This window comes from Myotis yumanensis, unplaced genomic scaffold, assembly GCF_028538775.1.
Source record: "Myotis yumanensis isolate MYYU_CA2020_CCGP unplaced genomic scaffold, mMyoYum1.0.hap1 SCAF_4, whole genome shotgun sequence".
Taxonomy (NCBI): Eukaryota; Metazoa; Chordata; class Mammalia; order Chiroptera; family Vespertilionidae; genus Myotis; species Myotis yumanensis.
In genome coordinates, this window is record NW_027223755.1 from 52,498,148 (window position 1) to 52,512,664 (window position 14,517).

Here is a 14,517-nt window from a genome sequence, read left to right on the forward strand (position 1 = left end):
ATAGAACAACCCAAATACCAGTACCAGCTTTGCCACTAATCACAGTGCAATCCTGAACAAATTACATAATTTCTCTTAATCTCAGTTTCCTCTACGTCTAAAAATAAACTAGTTGAACTTGTTATGTCTCTGAAAAATACCTACCAAGTTTCAGTTTCTATCTTTTGGCACCTTATTCTGGTAGAATCCTTCTCCTATAAGTAATATTATTCCTAAATACACTTTTTATATAAAACAGTAAACAAATATGGGCTGATTGAATTGTATACATTCCTTTTAATTGGAAAATATGTCTCACTGCCAAATTTACAATAGCAGCATTGCATAAAACCTGATTTCCTCTTCTCAATAATATGGAAACTTCAAGCATATCAACATTTGCATCATGGGGGTGCCAGAAGAAGAAGAGAGAGTGAGCAAGGAATTGAAAACCTATGTGAAAAAATAATGACAGAAAACTTCCCTAACTTGGTGAAGGAAATAGACATACAAGTCCAGGAAACACAGAGAGTCCTAAACAATATGAACTGAGAGAGGCCCTCATCAAGACACATCGTAATTAAAGTGCCAAAGGGTAACGACAAAAGGAGCTCGCACAAGACTGTCAGATGATTTCTCAAAAGAAACTTTACAGACCAGAAGGATTTGGCAAGAAATATTCAAAGTGATGAAAAGCAAGGACCTACAATCAAAATTACTCTACCCAGCAAAGCTATCATTTAGAATTGAAGGACATTTAAAGAACTTCCCAGAAAAAAAAAAAAAAAGCTACAGGTGTTCATCATCACCAAACCAGTATTGCATGAAATGTTAAAGGGTCTTCTTTAAGAAGAAGGGAAAAATAAAGATTAAAAAATATGAATAGTAAAAAGGCAATAAATACCTACCAACAATTGAATCTAAAAAACAAAATAAATGAACAAGCATAACAAAAACAGATTTATAGATCAGAGAACATTTGACAACTGCCAGATGGGAGCAGTGTTGGAGGGTTGGGTGAAAAAGGTGAAGGGATTAAGAAGTAGAAATCAATAGTTACAGAACAGCCACTATGTTTGATGTCAGATGGCTTCGAGATTTACTGGGATGATCACTTAATAAATTGTTTAATGTCTAATCACTGTGTTGTACACCTGAAACTAATATAATACTGTATGTCAACTGTAATTAAATAATAAAAAATTATTTAAAGCAAAAAAAAAAGAAAAAAAGAGTAAGCATGTAAAGGGATCCTGAGACCTAATGGTTTTGAGAAGCAGCGATTATAAACCATTTGGAATAGACCTCACTCAGCCATAATTCTCCCCATAGTTCCCAAGGAAATGGGTGTATGGAGGAAAGAAAAAGGAAAGGGGATATACAGATATCCCACTGGTTGTTTTCATATGTTAATTTATCTCATCTATTACTTACAACAGCCTAATAGTTATGATTATTCCTATTTTACAGATGAAGACACTGAAACTCAGAGAAGAGTGGTGACTTGCACAAAATCATAGCTTGTATGTGACAAAATTAAGATTGCAGCATGCATCTCTTTGATTCTAAAGTTCTTATTCTTTCCACTGCATCATATTTATGGCAAAATCCACACATCAAAACTGGCCAAAGGCCAATTAAAACTCATAAATGCAGAGATTTGGTTTGTTATTTTGTCCTAAATCTAAAGACCTGTTATTTTATTGATTTCCTTTTTTTAATCACTTTATTGGGGAGACATTGGTTCACAAAACCATATATGTTTCAAGTGTACAACTCAACAAAACATCACTTGCACACTGCACCATGCGCCCATTGTCCAAAGCTAAGTCACTTTGGATCCCCATATCCTCCCTTTGCCCACCTCTGCCTACTCCCAATCACTTCACCTTTTTTCATTCAGCCCCTGGGTATGCCCTTGGCTGGAAATCGAACCTGTGACCCTTTGGTGTACAAGCTGATGCTCTAACCATGTACCAGGGCAGACTCTACACTTTTAATCTCACCTCTACACTATCTCTCCACAATGGGTATGATTCTGAAAGTTATTCAGACACAAAAACAGAAATAAAAATAGTTATTATCACAATCTGCCTTAAATAACTATAGGTTTTAAGTTCTTTTGAAAAAATGTAAAGGCCTTAGAATGTGAAATATCAAAAAAATAAAAGGCTAATATGCAAATTGTCCCCTTGGGAGTTCAACCGACTGGGAGTTCGACCAAGTGGGAGTTCAACTGCTAACTATGACGTGTGCTGACCACTGGGGGCAGCACAGAACAAAGGAAGGCCCCAGCTGGCAGCCGGCAGCCCGGCCTAGACACCCAATCCGTGCACAAATTTCATGCACCGGGCATCTAGTATTTAAAATAATAAATTCTTATATTGATTATTAAGTTGCTAATTAACACGTTAAACACCCAGCCTGTTTTGTCTTCTGGACGGAAAGTATAGTGTCAGTCACCAGTGACTGGGCGCTTAATGTGTTAAGGCAATTTTTTGTTTTGTTTTTTCTTTCCGATTATATTTTAAGAGATTTTGGACTACGGAAAAAAAAAAATGGAAGAGAGAAAAGATGTAGCGTAATTGGGATATTCAGTTTCTGAGGAAAGCAAAATCCAATATGTACAGCAGCAACCCCTTGTGGTCTGAGGGGGAAAATAGTGTATCTATAATTATGGGGGTGAAAATATGTTTTTAAAAAGAATATATGTACATATTTAGCCATTTGACTCAGTTCTCAACCCAACACATTAAAAAACAGATGCTTTAAAAAATGATCTGTTGGCAAGATGCTTGTTAAAATTTTATCTGTTGAAATATTAAAATTCATTATGAATTAATTAACACATTATACAAAAATAAAATATTTTTGTTATATCGTTTTACAAAGTATTATAACCAGTGGTGATTAACACTGGAAATTTTGTGTATCTTGATATGTATTGCTCAAAAAGAAACTAAATTTATAGGATTACCACTGAATTGATGACATTTTCTGTCTTCACTCTTGAATTCAGTTGGCAGATGTTTTCAAGAACAAAAAATTCTGTCTTATTACAAAACATATTAAGCAGGTTTTCATGCCAGGAATGTCTGACATGATGTTTATTGCCTAGACCAAATCAATCCTCTTATTAAGCCATAATATATGCCAGAAAGTACATTATTTCATATTTAAGGAAAGTTGTCACATGAAACAGTAGGTACTTCGATCTCTCAAGCATTGCTCCTAATACATTAGAAATGTGCAATATAATCCAATAGTGAGTCATATCTATTTATACTCACTTTGTAAGTAAAATAAAATTATACTTTGCTAATCGTAAGATTTTAGACCTGGATTCTACTTTACTTCTTCCTGTACATACTAGATATTTGCTAAAATTTGAAAAGAGATTTTGGCTATTTACTGAATTCCAGAAAAAAAGAAAATTCAAATACTTGTATATACTAGGAAAATAAAAATGGTCCCAGAGGTTAAATAATCATTATTGTAATATAAATAAATTGAATTTCATTGCAAAAACATCAGGTAGAAAGTACTCCAGTGGCATTAGCACAGAAGAGAAGAGGCAGAGAGGAGAAGAAAGGACATTTATCAGCCTTCACCAATATTTTGGACATAACCCAAGTCAGAATATCAAAAACATATTTTTTTAAATGAAAGCTTCAGTTTATTGGAGTTAGCTGTTTCTGAACAATTGCAAAAATTCACATGAATCCTGAAAAAAATCCGTCAGAAAACTAGACACCACATATCTTGCATGTTAAGGAATAAGATTTTTGTGATGGATGTCAACAAGCAATCAATTCATAAATATTTGAGTATCTTCAATGTGTAATGCCAGGCTCTGCCAAGATTCCTATTCTGTGAATGTCTCCTCCACATCTGAATTTTCCTTGTGTGGCCATATAATTTTCTCCCCCTCCTCCACTTCAAGAATTTAAAAAAAAAAAATGCTCTGGTCTAATCATCCTCCTTCTTTACTTCCCATCACCATAGCCCACAACTAAGTCTCTTAGGGAAGAGACAATAAAAAAGTTTTAACCCAGTATTTCATAGATTGGCCTCAAATCATTTTTGCGTATATCCACCTATATGGAATACAAACTATAAAATTCTTCTAATTGGTCTTCTTTCTTAGTTGGAGTACTTGTCTTTCTATGGTCCCGTTTGATGCCAGAATAACCCTTATTCCTATGCTGCAGGTCACATTATCTAGGTATCGCTAGAGTAAGGCCTAGTCTTTTTGTTCTGGTCTCCTTTCAGGGGATTGGATTCTAAGTGTGGGTGTAGTATCAGTTCCTCACTTCCTCACAGTATGCTCTGTACTAGTGTGAAAACTGGCTCATATCTACTTCTCCATAGGGATTGACATGCAATTCCAAAATCTATAAAGCATGCTCAAAGATCTAGAGGGTTCTGGGAAGATCTAGTGGGAAGGCATGAAAAATAAATTGGTAATATTAATAATATTATGAGACAAAGACAATGTTTTAAGATAGCACATGACAAATTCCATATAAGTTAACTAAACATAATAACTTCCAAGAATCATATTAAGGAGAGGTCACTGATTATGGTGAGTGGAGAATGTAGGATATCAGCTTGGAACTATAAGATGGATAGAATCGGATTAAGAGCAGTAATAGGAAGCAAAGTTACAGATCCCAGAAAGCACAAAGTGTATATAGGGTACAAGTACAGCAGTTTGCCTGTATTCTTATCGGCAAGTATGTAAAACAGAAATAGCAGTAGGTCAGAATGAAATATTTCCATTTTCATCCATAATTTTAGCACCAAGGTGATGTAGATGAAAAGAAAACAGAATATCTAACTTTTATATATTCAGATGAAAATGTATAGATCAATCAAGGTATCAAATATATCTTGACATACTTTTTACCATTAATTTTTAGAATTTATTCTAAGCCACTAGATTGGGGAGCAATCATGTAGCATACTTTAATAATGCAGGGCATATTTTAAAAAGCAGTAATGGTTTGGGATTTTAATCCTGGCTCCAACACATTATTAACTAAAAATTTATTGTGAAGGTCCTACTCTATAAATATTCATTATGAAGGCTCTGTTCTAGGCTCTGAAGATGCGGCAGTCAGCAAAACAGAGTAAGTGCCTGCTCTCATGAAACTAAGTTTTGATCAAAAGTTTCCTCATCTGTAAAATTAAATCAATATTAGTGATTCTATTAAAAGAGAAAACATATTTTAATATAATACAATTTATTTATTATTTCTATATTACAAATATATTACATATAAATTGTTTATAGACATTTAATAGTGTCTACTAAGTTATAACTGGTTAAAAATCTATATAATAATCACATGTATTACTATATCATATCAGGATTTCATTATAATTGGTTTAGTTTTCATATTTCAGAAACATATTTTTGTTTTCAAACAGAACAATTTAGTAAAAAAGAAAGGGAGCAAGAATGTACATTAATTAGAAGCCCTGGTTTTAAAACTTAGTTCTACCATTTTATTAGTTATGTGATCCTAGACAAAAATGGACCATCTGTGCATCAGTTTCCTTAACTATAAAATAAGCATAAAATTATTTGATCCACCTACCTCACAGAGTTGTTTCAAAGAATAAATGATAAATTTCTAATGTAAATGTTTATATATAAATAAAAGTTAACTTATCCCCATCACATGCCATGTTTTGTATATGAAAATTACAAACCCTTGTTATTTGGAGCTATGTAGACAGAAGAAGAGTACTAGAAGAACTTATTTCTCAAGTGGATCAAAATTACCCACGAATTAAAGCCCGATATACAAAATGAAGCATTCTTCTCGTTTCTACTATAAGATCATGCCTTACTACATGGAAGTATGTTTAAAGCTATCAGCTTAACTCTGTTACTTTACACAATTCTAGGAGATATTAAGAGAAAGGTATTTATTAAGAAAAATAACATTTTTTTTGTAACTAAGACTATCAAGTATAAAGCTGTGTTACTTACATGAGACTATTTCTGTCTTTTAGCCCTTTTAATGGAAACCTAGACTGTTAAATGAAATGGGAAAAGAAAGAAAGAAGCAAAAAGACATAATAAGGAAAGAAGTAAAAATGGCAGAAGTGTAAAAGAGATAAAAGAATTAAAGAAAATGACAAAGGGAAAGAGAGCAAATCTTAACAATGAAGCAACATAAAAAGATATTGCCCCTTGGTGTAAGAAAAAAAAAATCGATGCTGGGATAAACTAAACAGATGTGAAAAACAGAATAAAGAAAATGCACACATACAAGAGAACAAAGAAAAAATCAAAGCAATGGCGACAAGATAAAGACAAAATAGAAAAGAGATAAAACCTACCAGACAGATGTCAGACATAGATGCTTAATCTGTACATATCATAGGCAAATAAAAGAAACTGTATAAGAAGAAATAAAAAACAATACCCAAAATCACTTTGTGTGCATTTCACATAAGCAAGTGAATACTCATAATGATTTCTATATTTCATAAACCTTACATAATCTGCACTTGGGATTTGGATATCAGAGACAGTTTTTATAAAAGTCTGCCTTCAGATAGTGGTTGATAGACTGGATCATATAACAAAAAGCTGAGGACAATCGATAGAGAAGGAGATATGACCCTGATGCAGTCACAGGAAGAAAGGCAGTAACATAACTGCATTAGGAAAAGCAAGCTCCTTACTGATTCCAAGTCTAACTGCTCCCCCACCTCAATAATATATTAATTAACAAGATGCTTTTCAGAAATTTAAATATTATAATCTGCAAAACTTACTCTTGGCTCATTGTTTGATGTGCTTTGGGTATTCTTGGTCAAGAACACATGTTTTGGGGTTTTGAGAATTGATACGTGGCTTTCGCTGCTATTTACATGTCATAACTTACTCAACAGACTGACATATTATCAAATGTCTTGAATACTTTGAGTACCATTTTCAGAAGTATAGTGATTATGCCTTGAACTAGAAGTATATTCAAGAAAATAACTTTGAAAGCCATGTATTTCCCGTGAAAGGTAGTATAAAATAGTTTATTAATAAGCTTTTAAAGTAAATGTAAAAATAGCTCAAGCTGAATAATCTAAAACTTTAATACTATCTTATTGTATAATTTATAAAATGTTAATTATCTATGTTTAAATGTTCTGAATTGTTCACTTTGGAAGAACCTATCAATTTACTATTTTACATACCCTGTAGCATTTTTCACATGCCTTACTATTAAATTATATTTCTAGAATCCATAAAAAGAGCTTTGAAAACTGCATGAGTCTGTTTCATATATATAATACACAGTGTATATCAAGCAGAATGTGTCAAAGTGCAAATAAAATTGTTTGTGCCCCCTGCAGAATTAGAACTCCTTGGGCAGTACTGCTGTAACGATTTCATGCTGCTAGCATTACAAAGTGCAAAGGTTCACGGGGCAAGAAAAAAGCAAATGACAGAGTTCCCTTACTACACTATCCCCAAATATTCTGGCTTAAATATTTATTAAGATATTAATTACTCTTTCCACCACTATCTGCCCACAGAAGTTAAGCTGAGACACGGTGGATGGGTGGTTGCTTGTAGAAAAACAACACATTAAAACTATCACCACTCAAGATGAAGACTGATGTTTCGTGCAGTGCATTATTAACTGCTTTTGAGACTTATATAAACTATCACACTGATATAAGAATAATGTGTTTGTAATTTTGATTTAAAAAGCAGAAACATTACAAAGTAGCACCCATGGAAAATAAATGGTTAAAAATTAAGGAATTAACATCTTCTTTCAAAAAATAATTTATATGAAGTAAACATAAGGAAAATAATGAAGAAAAGTAATGATCTTACTTATTACTTACTCTGATATACAACTGCATCATTTCTTTTTCTCTTTGAGGGTTACGATACTTCTCATAGAAATCACGTCGCTTCTTTGTTTCTTTAGAGACTTTATCTTTTCTTTCCCTTTTTTCTGCTGGTTCATCTGAACTATCAGAAGATGACTGTACATGTATCTTCGGCTTTTCTACTTCAATATAGTTTTCATTGGGATTCAAAACTATTACTCCATACCCTTCCTGTTTAGAAAGAAAAGACAGCTTAATTTAATCCTAGAAACCAATTCATAAAAGTTTCTTTAAAATTCCATGTTATTTAATATATTTGTATATTCATTAAAACATTTCTTCATAAAAGATTATAGTTTTAATTTTTCCAAAAGAAAGGTGTATAAAATTGTTTGCCTGGGTTGTTTATGTAAATAACCATACATCATTATAAGAAGAAAAGATGTAATTTTAACATAAAGATTATAAAGTTTAAAATGTTTAAAAGGTACTTCAGATCTTCTAGAACCCTAAAAATAATTGAAATAAACTGTGAATTAAAAGTACACTTTCAAACGACATTAATATTTATAATATATACTTTGAGAAAATAACCTCTTTGAAATTGAAGTTCAAGATTCAAACTGCATTTTGTTGGATTTTTCTTTCCTTTACAATTTGTGATTCAGTAAGCATTTTTTGTTTGAATGGTAAAAAGGAATAATATAATCTAATATTTATATATGTATATTATAATATGTATATTGTCATAAACATACATATAGTGTCTACCTCTGTCCCTTGGATTTTTTCCCCTCTCTTCTTTCAGAAAGCCACACAAATCATAAAACAAAATAAATTAATCTTAGTGTAATGTATGGCAGCAACACTTTAACTCTGAAATTGCTTTCTTTTAGATTTTTTAACTACCATAAAAATCTCTTTTCATAAAGAACTAATACAAGGAAACAAGTTTCAAAATTTAAAATACAGCTCATTGAGCTATTAAGCCTTCTAAACATTTTAAAAGCATATTTCCCTGTCTGATTTAACGCTAGCAAGGCAAACACTTCTATGGTTATCATTAAGAAAACTTTGGTATTTATATTGTTAGAACTCATGGAATATTCTACCATGAGAAAATAGAGAAGGGTAAACAATTACCACTGACAAGCATGCACAACACACTTTTTTGAAAGAATTATGTATCTCGTCTTTTCTATTCAATTCTGTTCTGTGGGTGTCCCAATTTTGCCTTGCACAATCCTGTAAGGTCATACTTAAAACATGTATTATACTGTGGTAAAAACATCAGAGCTACAAAACATAAAACTTTAACAAATCATCCTTACTAAAAAAATAAATAAATAAATACATTTCCAAAACTGTAGAATCTTCTACTTCGTTTGAAATTACATTTTTGCCAAACTAATATATAAGAAGATGATTTTAAAAAACTGATAGCAGTAATAATAGCATAGACTCAACTATCTTATTTTTAAGTATGCTATATTGTTGCATGTACTTGTTTTGTTTTTTTTAACAGCTGATTTCACAAACCAAGTACAAACTTCACTGGGATCCTTTCAACTCTACCCCCCTTCCTCAAGAGATATTATTGTCTAAAACCATGGTTTAGAGACTTTGAAGATCATTTAAGTTCTGATTTTAGTGATAGGACTGTTAATTAAGATATAGTTGTCTTACATACATGAAAACTATATAATGTGTACCAAATTGATTAACAATATCCCACATATTCTTCAATATATGTTTGAATAGAACTTTTAGATACATACCTCTTTCATGAAAGCCTTATAAAATACTTTACAAGACTTTAAATTTAAACGTTCTACATCAAAGCACAAAAGGCTTTTTTTTTTTTAAGTTTCTTAGCTGGTAAAACAAAGTTTTACCAACAAAAGATATTTTATTTGGTCCTGCTTTATTCTAATCTGTATAGCTATTCAAAAGTCTTGTAATTCATTGTGATCACTGTCAGGTAGACAGATTGTCACTTGGTGATTTTCTACAGTTGGACACACTTGACTAGTTATTAAAATCACATTTGAAGGAATTCCTACCCCTCTTCCTTGTGCCTCTTACAACTTTTCACGCCCTTCTCAAATTTCAGCTATAACTTCTCCTCCCACCAAAAGTAAGTTAAAGAACACTGTTGCACTCTGCTAAACAGGGTGAAATAGAGGCATTCAGTACACTCTCTCTGGTGTAGGGAACATAGTCAAAAAAGGTCACCATAGGCCAAGAAGAAAATTGCCTCCTTACTAGTTTCTGTACCGAGAGTAAGTGGTCTCCTGTCATGTTTCTTCCCTGCCTTCTCTGAGTGAAGTGAACTTTAAATACACACACACACACACACGTACTCTCTCTCTCACTTACACATGAGTTAAAGATGAAAACAGTGATATACTATATTTTAATGATAATTTCCAAAATTTAGACATGATAACAAAGTGGGACTTAAATTGGTAGAACATTAGTATCCTCTGCAAAAGGAATGAATTCCCAATAAAGACAAATACTTCAGACAAAATTTTTGAGTTATAGGAATTACAATTCTTACCCTATTTTATAAGTTAATCACTGGAAAGATTTTCGTAATTATCAGGTTTATCTGAGCAGAACTTTATACTTCAATTTTTAGAAATCATGAATTGGAACATTATTGTGTCTATTTTATTTTAAATGGATTCTGAAATTTGATGTGTCCCATCTAAATAAGTATAAAACAGACACACATAAATCATCAAAGTAGTATTTGTCTAAGTTATTGATTATGTAACTGAAAATTACATGACTCATTTGTCCAATTTTAAAAAGACACAATGTCAATTTTCACTGAGGCACCCAGAGATGAAAAATGATTCTATTTTAAAATCATCACTATACAAATCAATTAAATAATTTTTTATTATTTTTATTTTAACAATGAATGTTTCTCTTTAAACAAATGAATTATTTAGAAAATATTTTACCCTTTAGATATTTCATACTGTCAATTTAATTAAGGTAACAAATATTCAGGAACATTTTCCACAGAAATGAAAGCTAATTTTAATAAATGTCTTTGTTGAAAATTTAATTACCATTCCATAAAATCTTACATTTTTCAATTAAAATTTTTCTGATAATTAATTAATGCAATATTCACAAAGACCATTCATAACCATATTATGAGTAGGAAAAAGCTAAGTAACAAAGATAACTATCCATTTATGTGCTCTAATCATAGATATACAGTAAAATTTCATCCTTTTTCCTCTCTGTCACATACTAACACTGTCAAACAAGTCCCTTTACATAATAAAACTACAAAGATTTTTGCCATGTCAACCTTAAGATATGGAAGTCAGAGAGTTAAAGCAGAAAACACCAGTAGTTAAATTTACCCACTTAAGGTAGAATCATATTAATTTATATCTTTTTAAAAATCAGAACACCGTTTTAAAAATAAATTCTTTCTATTCCCAGTAACTCAATTAGTACACACAGAAAGAAGAGAAAAAAGATCCTATTTTGACCTTTAACAAATGCACTCATAAAGTTTTTCAAAACTACTGTAAAAAATCTAGCATCAATTCAATATCATAAAAGAACTTTGCATTGCCATTCTAACAAGGGGCATTCTAAGTATTCTAATACTTACAACCTTAAACATTTTATATTAAAGTATTCCTTTTATATTTAATTATTCCTTAAGCATGCTAAGTTGCTCACAAGATGAAAAGTTAGGTCATTTCAAATATACATGTAGTTTTTTGTTATCTTTAACAAGATAGAATGATCAAACTGATTATCTAACACTGTACAACTAAATAAATAAAACTTTTAGCATGTCTCATACTGATTTACCCAAATCAATTCCAATAGCCAACATTTCAAGAGACAAAGCCTACATGAAGTTGTAAATTAACTGTTATTTGACCAAGAAAGTAATAAAGAGGACAGATACTGGTAAAAGTAAGCTTTATCTCTTTAATTTATCTCATTGCATTTTTCTATTCTTTTTTATAGCTATAACTGTAGTTTCATTTTCAGATCAGTGTTCATATGGTATAACCATAGGATCTTAATCAGAAACCCTCAAAATTTTATAGGTAGATATAGCATTTTATTCAGCACAAGTACTTGCTGTGATTGAAACAAAATATATAGGCCTCCAGGCCTTCTTTACTTTGAAGTCTAGAGATGCACTTACTAATAAGTAATAGTTCATTTATCATTCAATCAACAAATGATGACTTAGGTCAGAGAGGTCTAAAACAAAGAGGTGGTGCCAAACACAGAGAGGAACTCTTGCTAAAGAAATTAAACCAGAATAGAAATGTACTTATCAAGAATATTTTACACTAGATATATTTTTTAAATGCCTGACCAAAAGCAGAATGTACTTTTGACCCCAGAAGAGACCTTGCTAAAACTGAAGATTTAGCCAAGTTAATTTACCTAATAATTACCAATTATAAAGAAAATTAAAAACAGGAGCAAATTCTATATCTTTTCAACTCTTCTGTGGTTGGCTAAATAAAAAAAAAATCAGCTGAAAGTACTGAGCTCTGCGTATTAACCTTCCAACACTACAAGCCACATGTGACCAAAGGGGTCAGGGGCCAAAATAGAATCCTTTGACCTATGGAACTATCCATTTTGATCTTCAGGCAAGGCTCTGTAAGAGATCATTTTACACAAATTTATCACTCATATTTTTCAAGTTCAGCATTCTATTTGCTTGGGTTGAAAGACGATAGGTGTTCTTCCTCAAGGGAAATGAAATCCAAAGTGTTTATAAACTACATTTACCCATGGTTAAAATGGACAAACCACTGTCCATTCATCTTTACTGAAAGATGTATGCTGTGTTTATTCTCATCTTTTTCACAAGAAGGGTATGTACATATCACTGTTGCAACATCCTACATGCAACAGTGAAAAGAGGTCATGACAACCTATCAGAAGTCACTAGTGGAGCGTTAAAGTAAACATAGCTGTTGGAGCTGCAGCTCTGCTTGAAAAATGCCCCCTCCATTATTTCAGCAATTTTCTCAAGACGTGACCTGGGACTGAAATGCCTGAAATGTCACTTGACTCTGTTTTGTGCTTCTTCCCAATGTGCATTTAGGTAACAGCAACCTACTAATATCTTGTAAATTGTTTGTCACAGCCATGCTTCAACCTGTAGCTACCTAAATTCTAATGTATACTCCATAGTATAAAAATACCATAATGTGAATCAACATAGACCAACCTAGTAAGTTTGCAACTTCAAATAGCTCATCAAGTTAGTAAGTAAAAGAAAACATCCTACAAAAAGTTTTCAGAGGACCACCTGTTGTCTATTATTTTTACATAGCACTTACTCATAAATCATAACACAGGGTAATTAATCAAGCTGTCAAAGAGAAGGTCAAAGGTTATATGGTAGAGTCAGAAGGTCATGCATGGGCTGATAGAGGTCAGGGTCACACTGCATTCCTCATTATCAAGTTGGGATGAGAGACGGCCCAAGCAAACAAAAGTGAAAGCAGATGGAGAAGTGAGTGGATAAAAAAAGAGAGAGAGAATTTCACAAACAAAAAGAAAAGTGAAAGAAGACTGTCAGCTGCCTTCAAGTAGAGAATAGAGGAGGAAAGAAATAAACTGAAATGTGCTCAAAGGAGCTCAAAAACATAAAGAAACTACAATTTTATTAATTAAATAAGTTGAATATAACTTTTCTTGGCCATCTGATTAGTGCACACTAAGCAATATTAGAAAATATATGTTTGCTATCTTTAGACCTTCCCTAGTTAATGTGCTTATGATAAATAAGGTAAAGGCAAAGAGTTCTAAGGATAAAGTATGATTGCAAAAAAACCCACAAAAACTTATGAGGGTTTTTTTCCCCTTTAATAATGTTTCAGGGTTATAACAGAGATGCAAATAGTTTTAAGCTACAGGATAGATAATTTTTGAGTATGATATAATGATATCTACAAACATAAACACATCATAAATGTCCTTTTGAATAACAAAACAGTTATAAAATATTCTATTATTACGCTGGCCTGAATTAGATGCAGAAAACTGTGCAAAATTAGCTGTCACCCTTTGCTCAAAATCTTTGTTAATCTCATTTTGAATGTTTGCAGCTTTATCAACACATGCATCAATGTCAGCTCCTTGGTTACTGAACCGCTGTAGTTGGAAGAAGATATAATTAAAATGTTTTGGCACAGAAAAGGTGAAATTGTATCTTTCCTTGTTCCCTTAGGAGTCTGTAAAACATGAAGGATATACTGACAAACACACACCCTTGTCTCCGGTTCTGACATCCCAGGTCATCCAAGTACTATTTATTTTTAAATATTCACTTTGCACTTTACCCATATTTTCACCTGCTCTTCTTCTAACTTTTACTAGGTTTTAAAATATTATGTTGCTTAAATGTTACAAATTTCTTTTCATATTCATATTCAATATCATATTAAAGCATTCTGTAAAATCACAACAGCATTCTAAAAACATTTACCATTCATTATGCAGGACAGAAACATACTTCAATACAGCATTATGAAATTTTTTATATTCTTTGCTTCTCATTTTTATAAAAAGCAATATTCACCCTCTCCCCTACATTAAACTGGAAAGAATTACAAGCTACAACTGTTGCCCAGTCAATAATAGATCAAAATCCTTAAA

At 31.9% G+C, this 14,517-nt stretch overlaps 1 protein-coding gene across 5 annotated transcripts in view; it reads right to left on the reverse strand.

The window, feature by feature from the left end:
- ARB2A (ARB2 cotranscriptional regulator A) overlaps window positions 1-14,517 on the reverse strand; it is a 383,721-nt gene that overhangs the window by 211,058 nt on the left and 158,146 nt on the right. For all 5 annotated transcript variants that reach the window (XM_070412332.1, XM_070412333.1, XM_070412330.1 and 2 more), the window contains one exon: window positions 7,852-8,070. In XM_070412332.1, coding sequence (XP_070268433.1) covers window positions 7,852-8,070 — 219 coding nt within the window. The remainder of the gene's footprint in view (window positions 1-7,851; window positions 8,071-14,517) is intronic.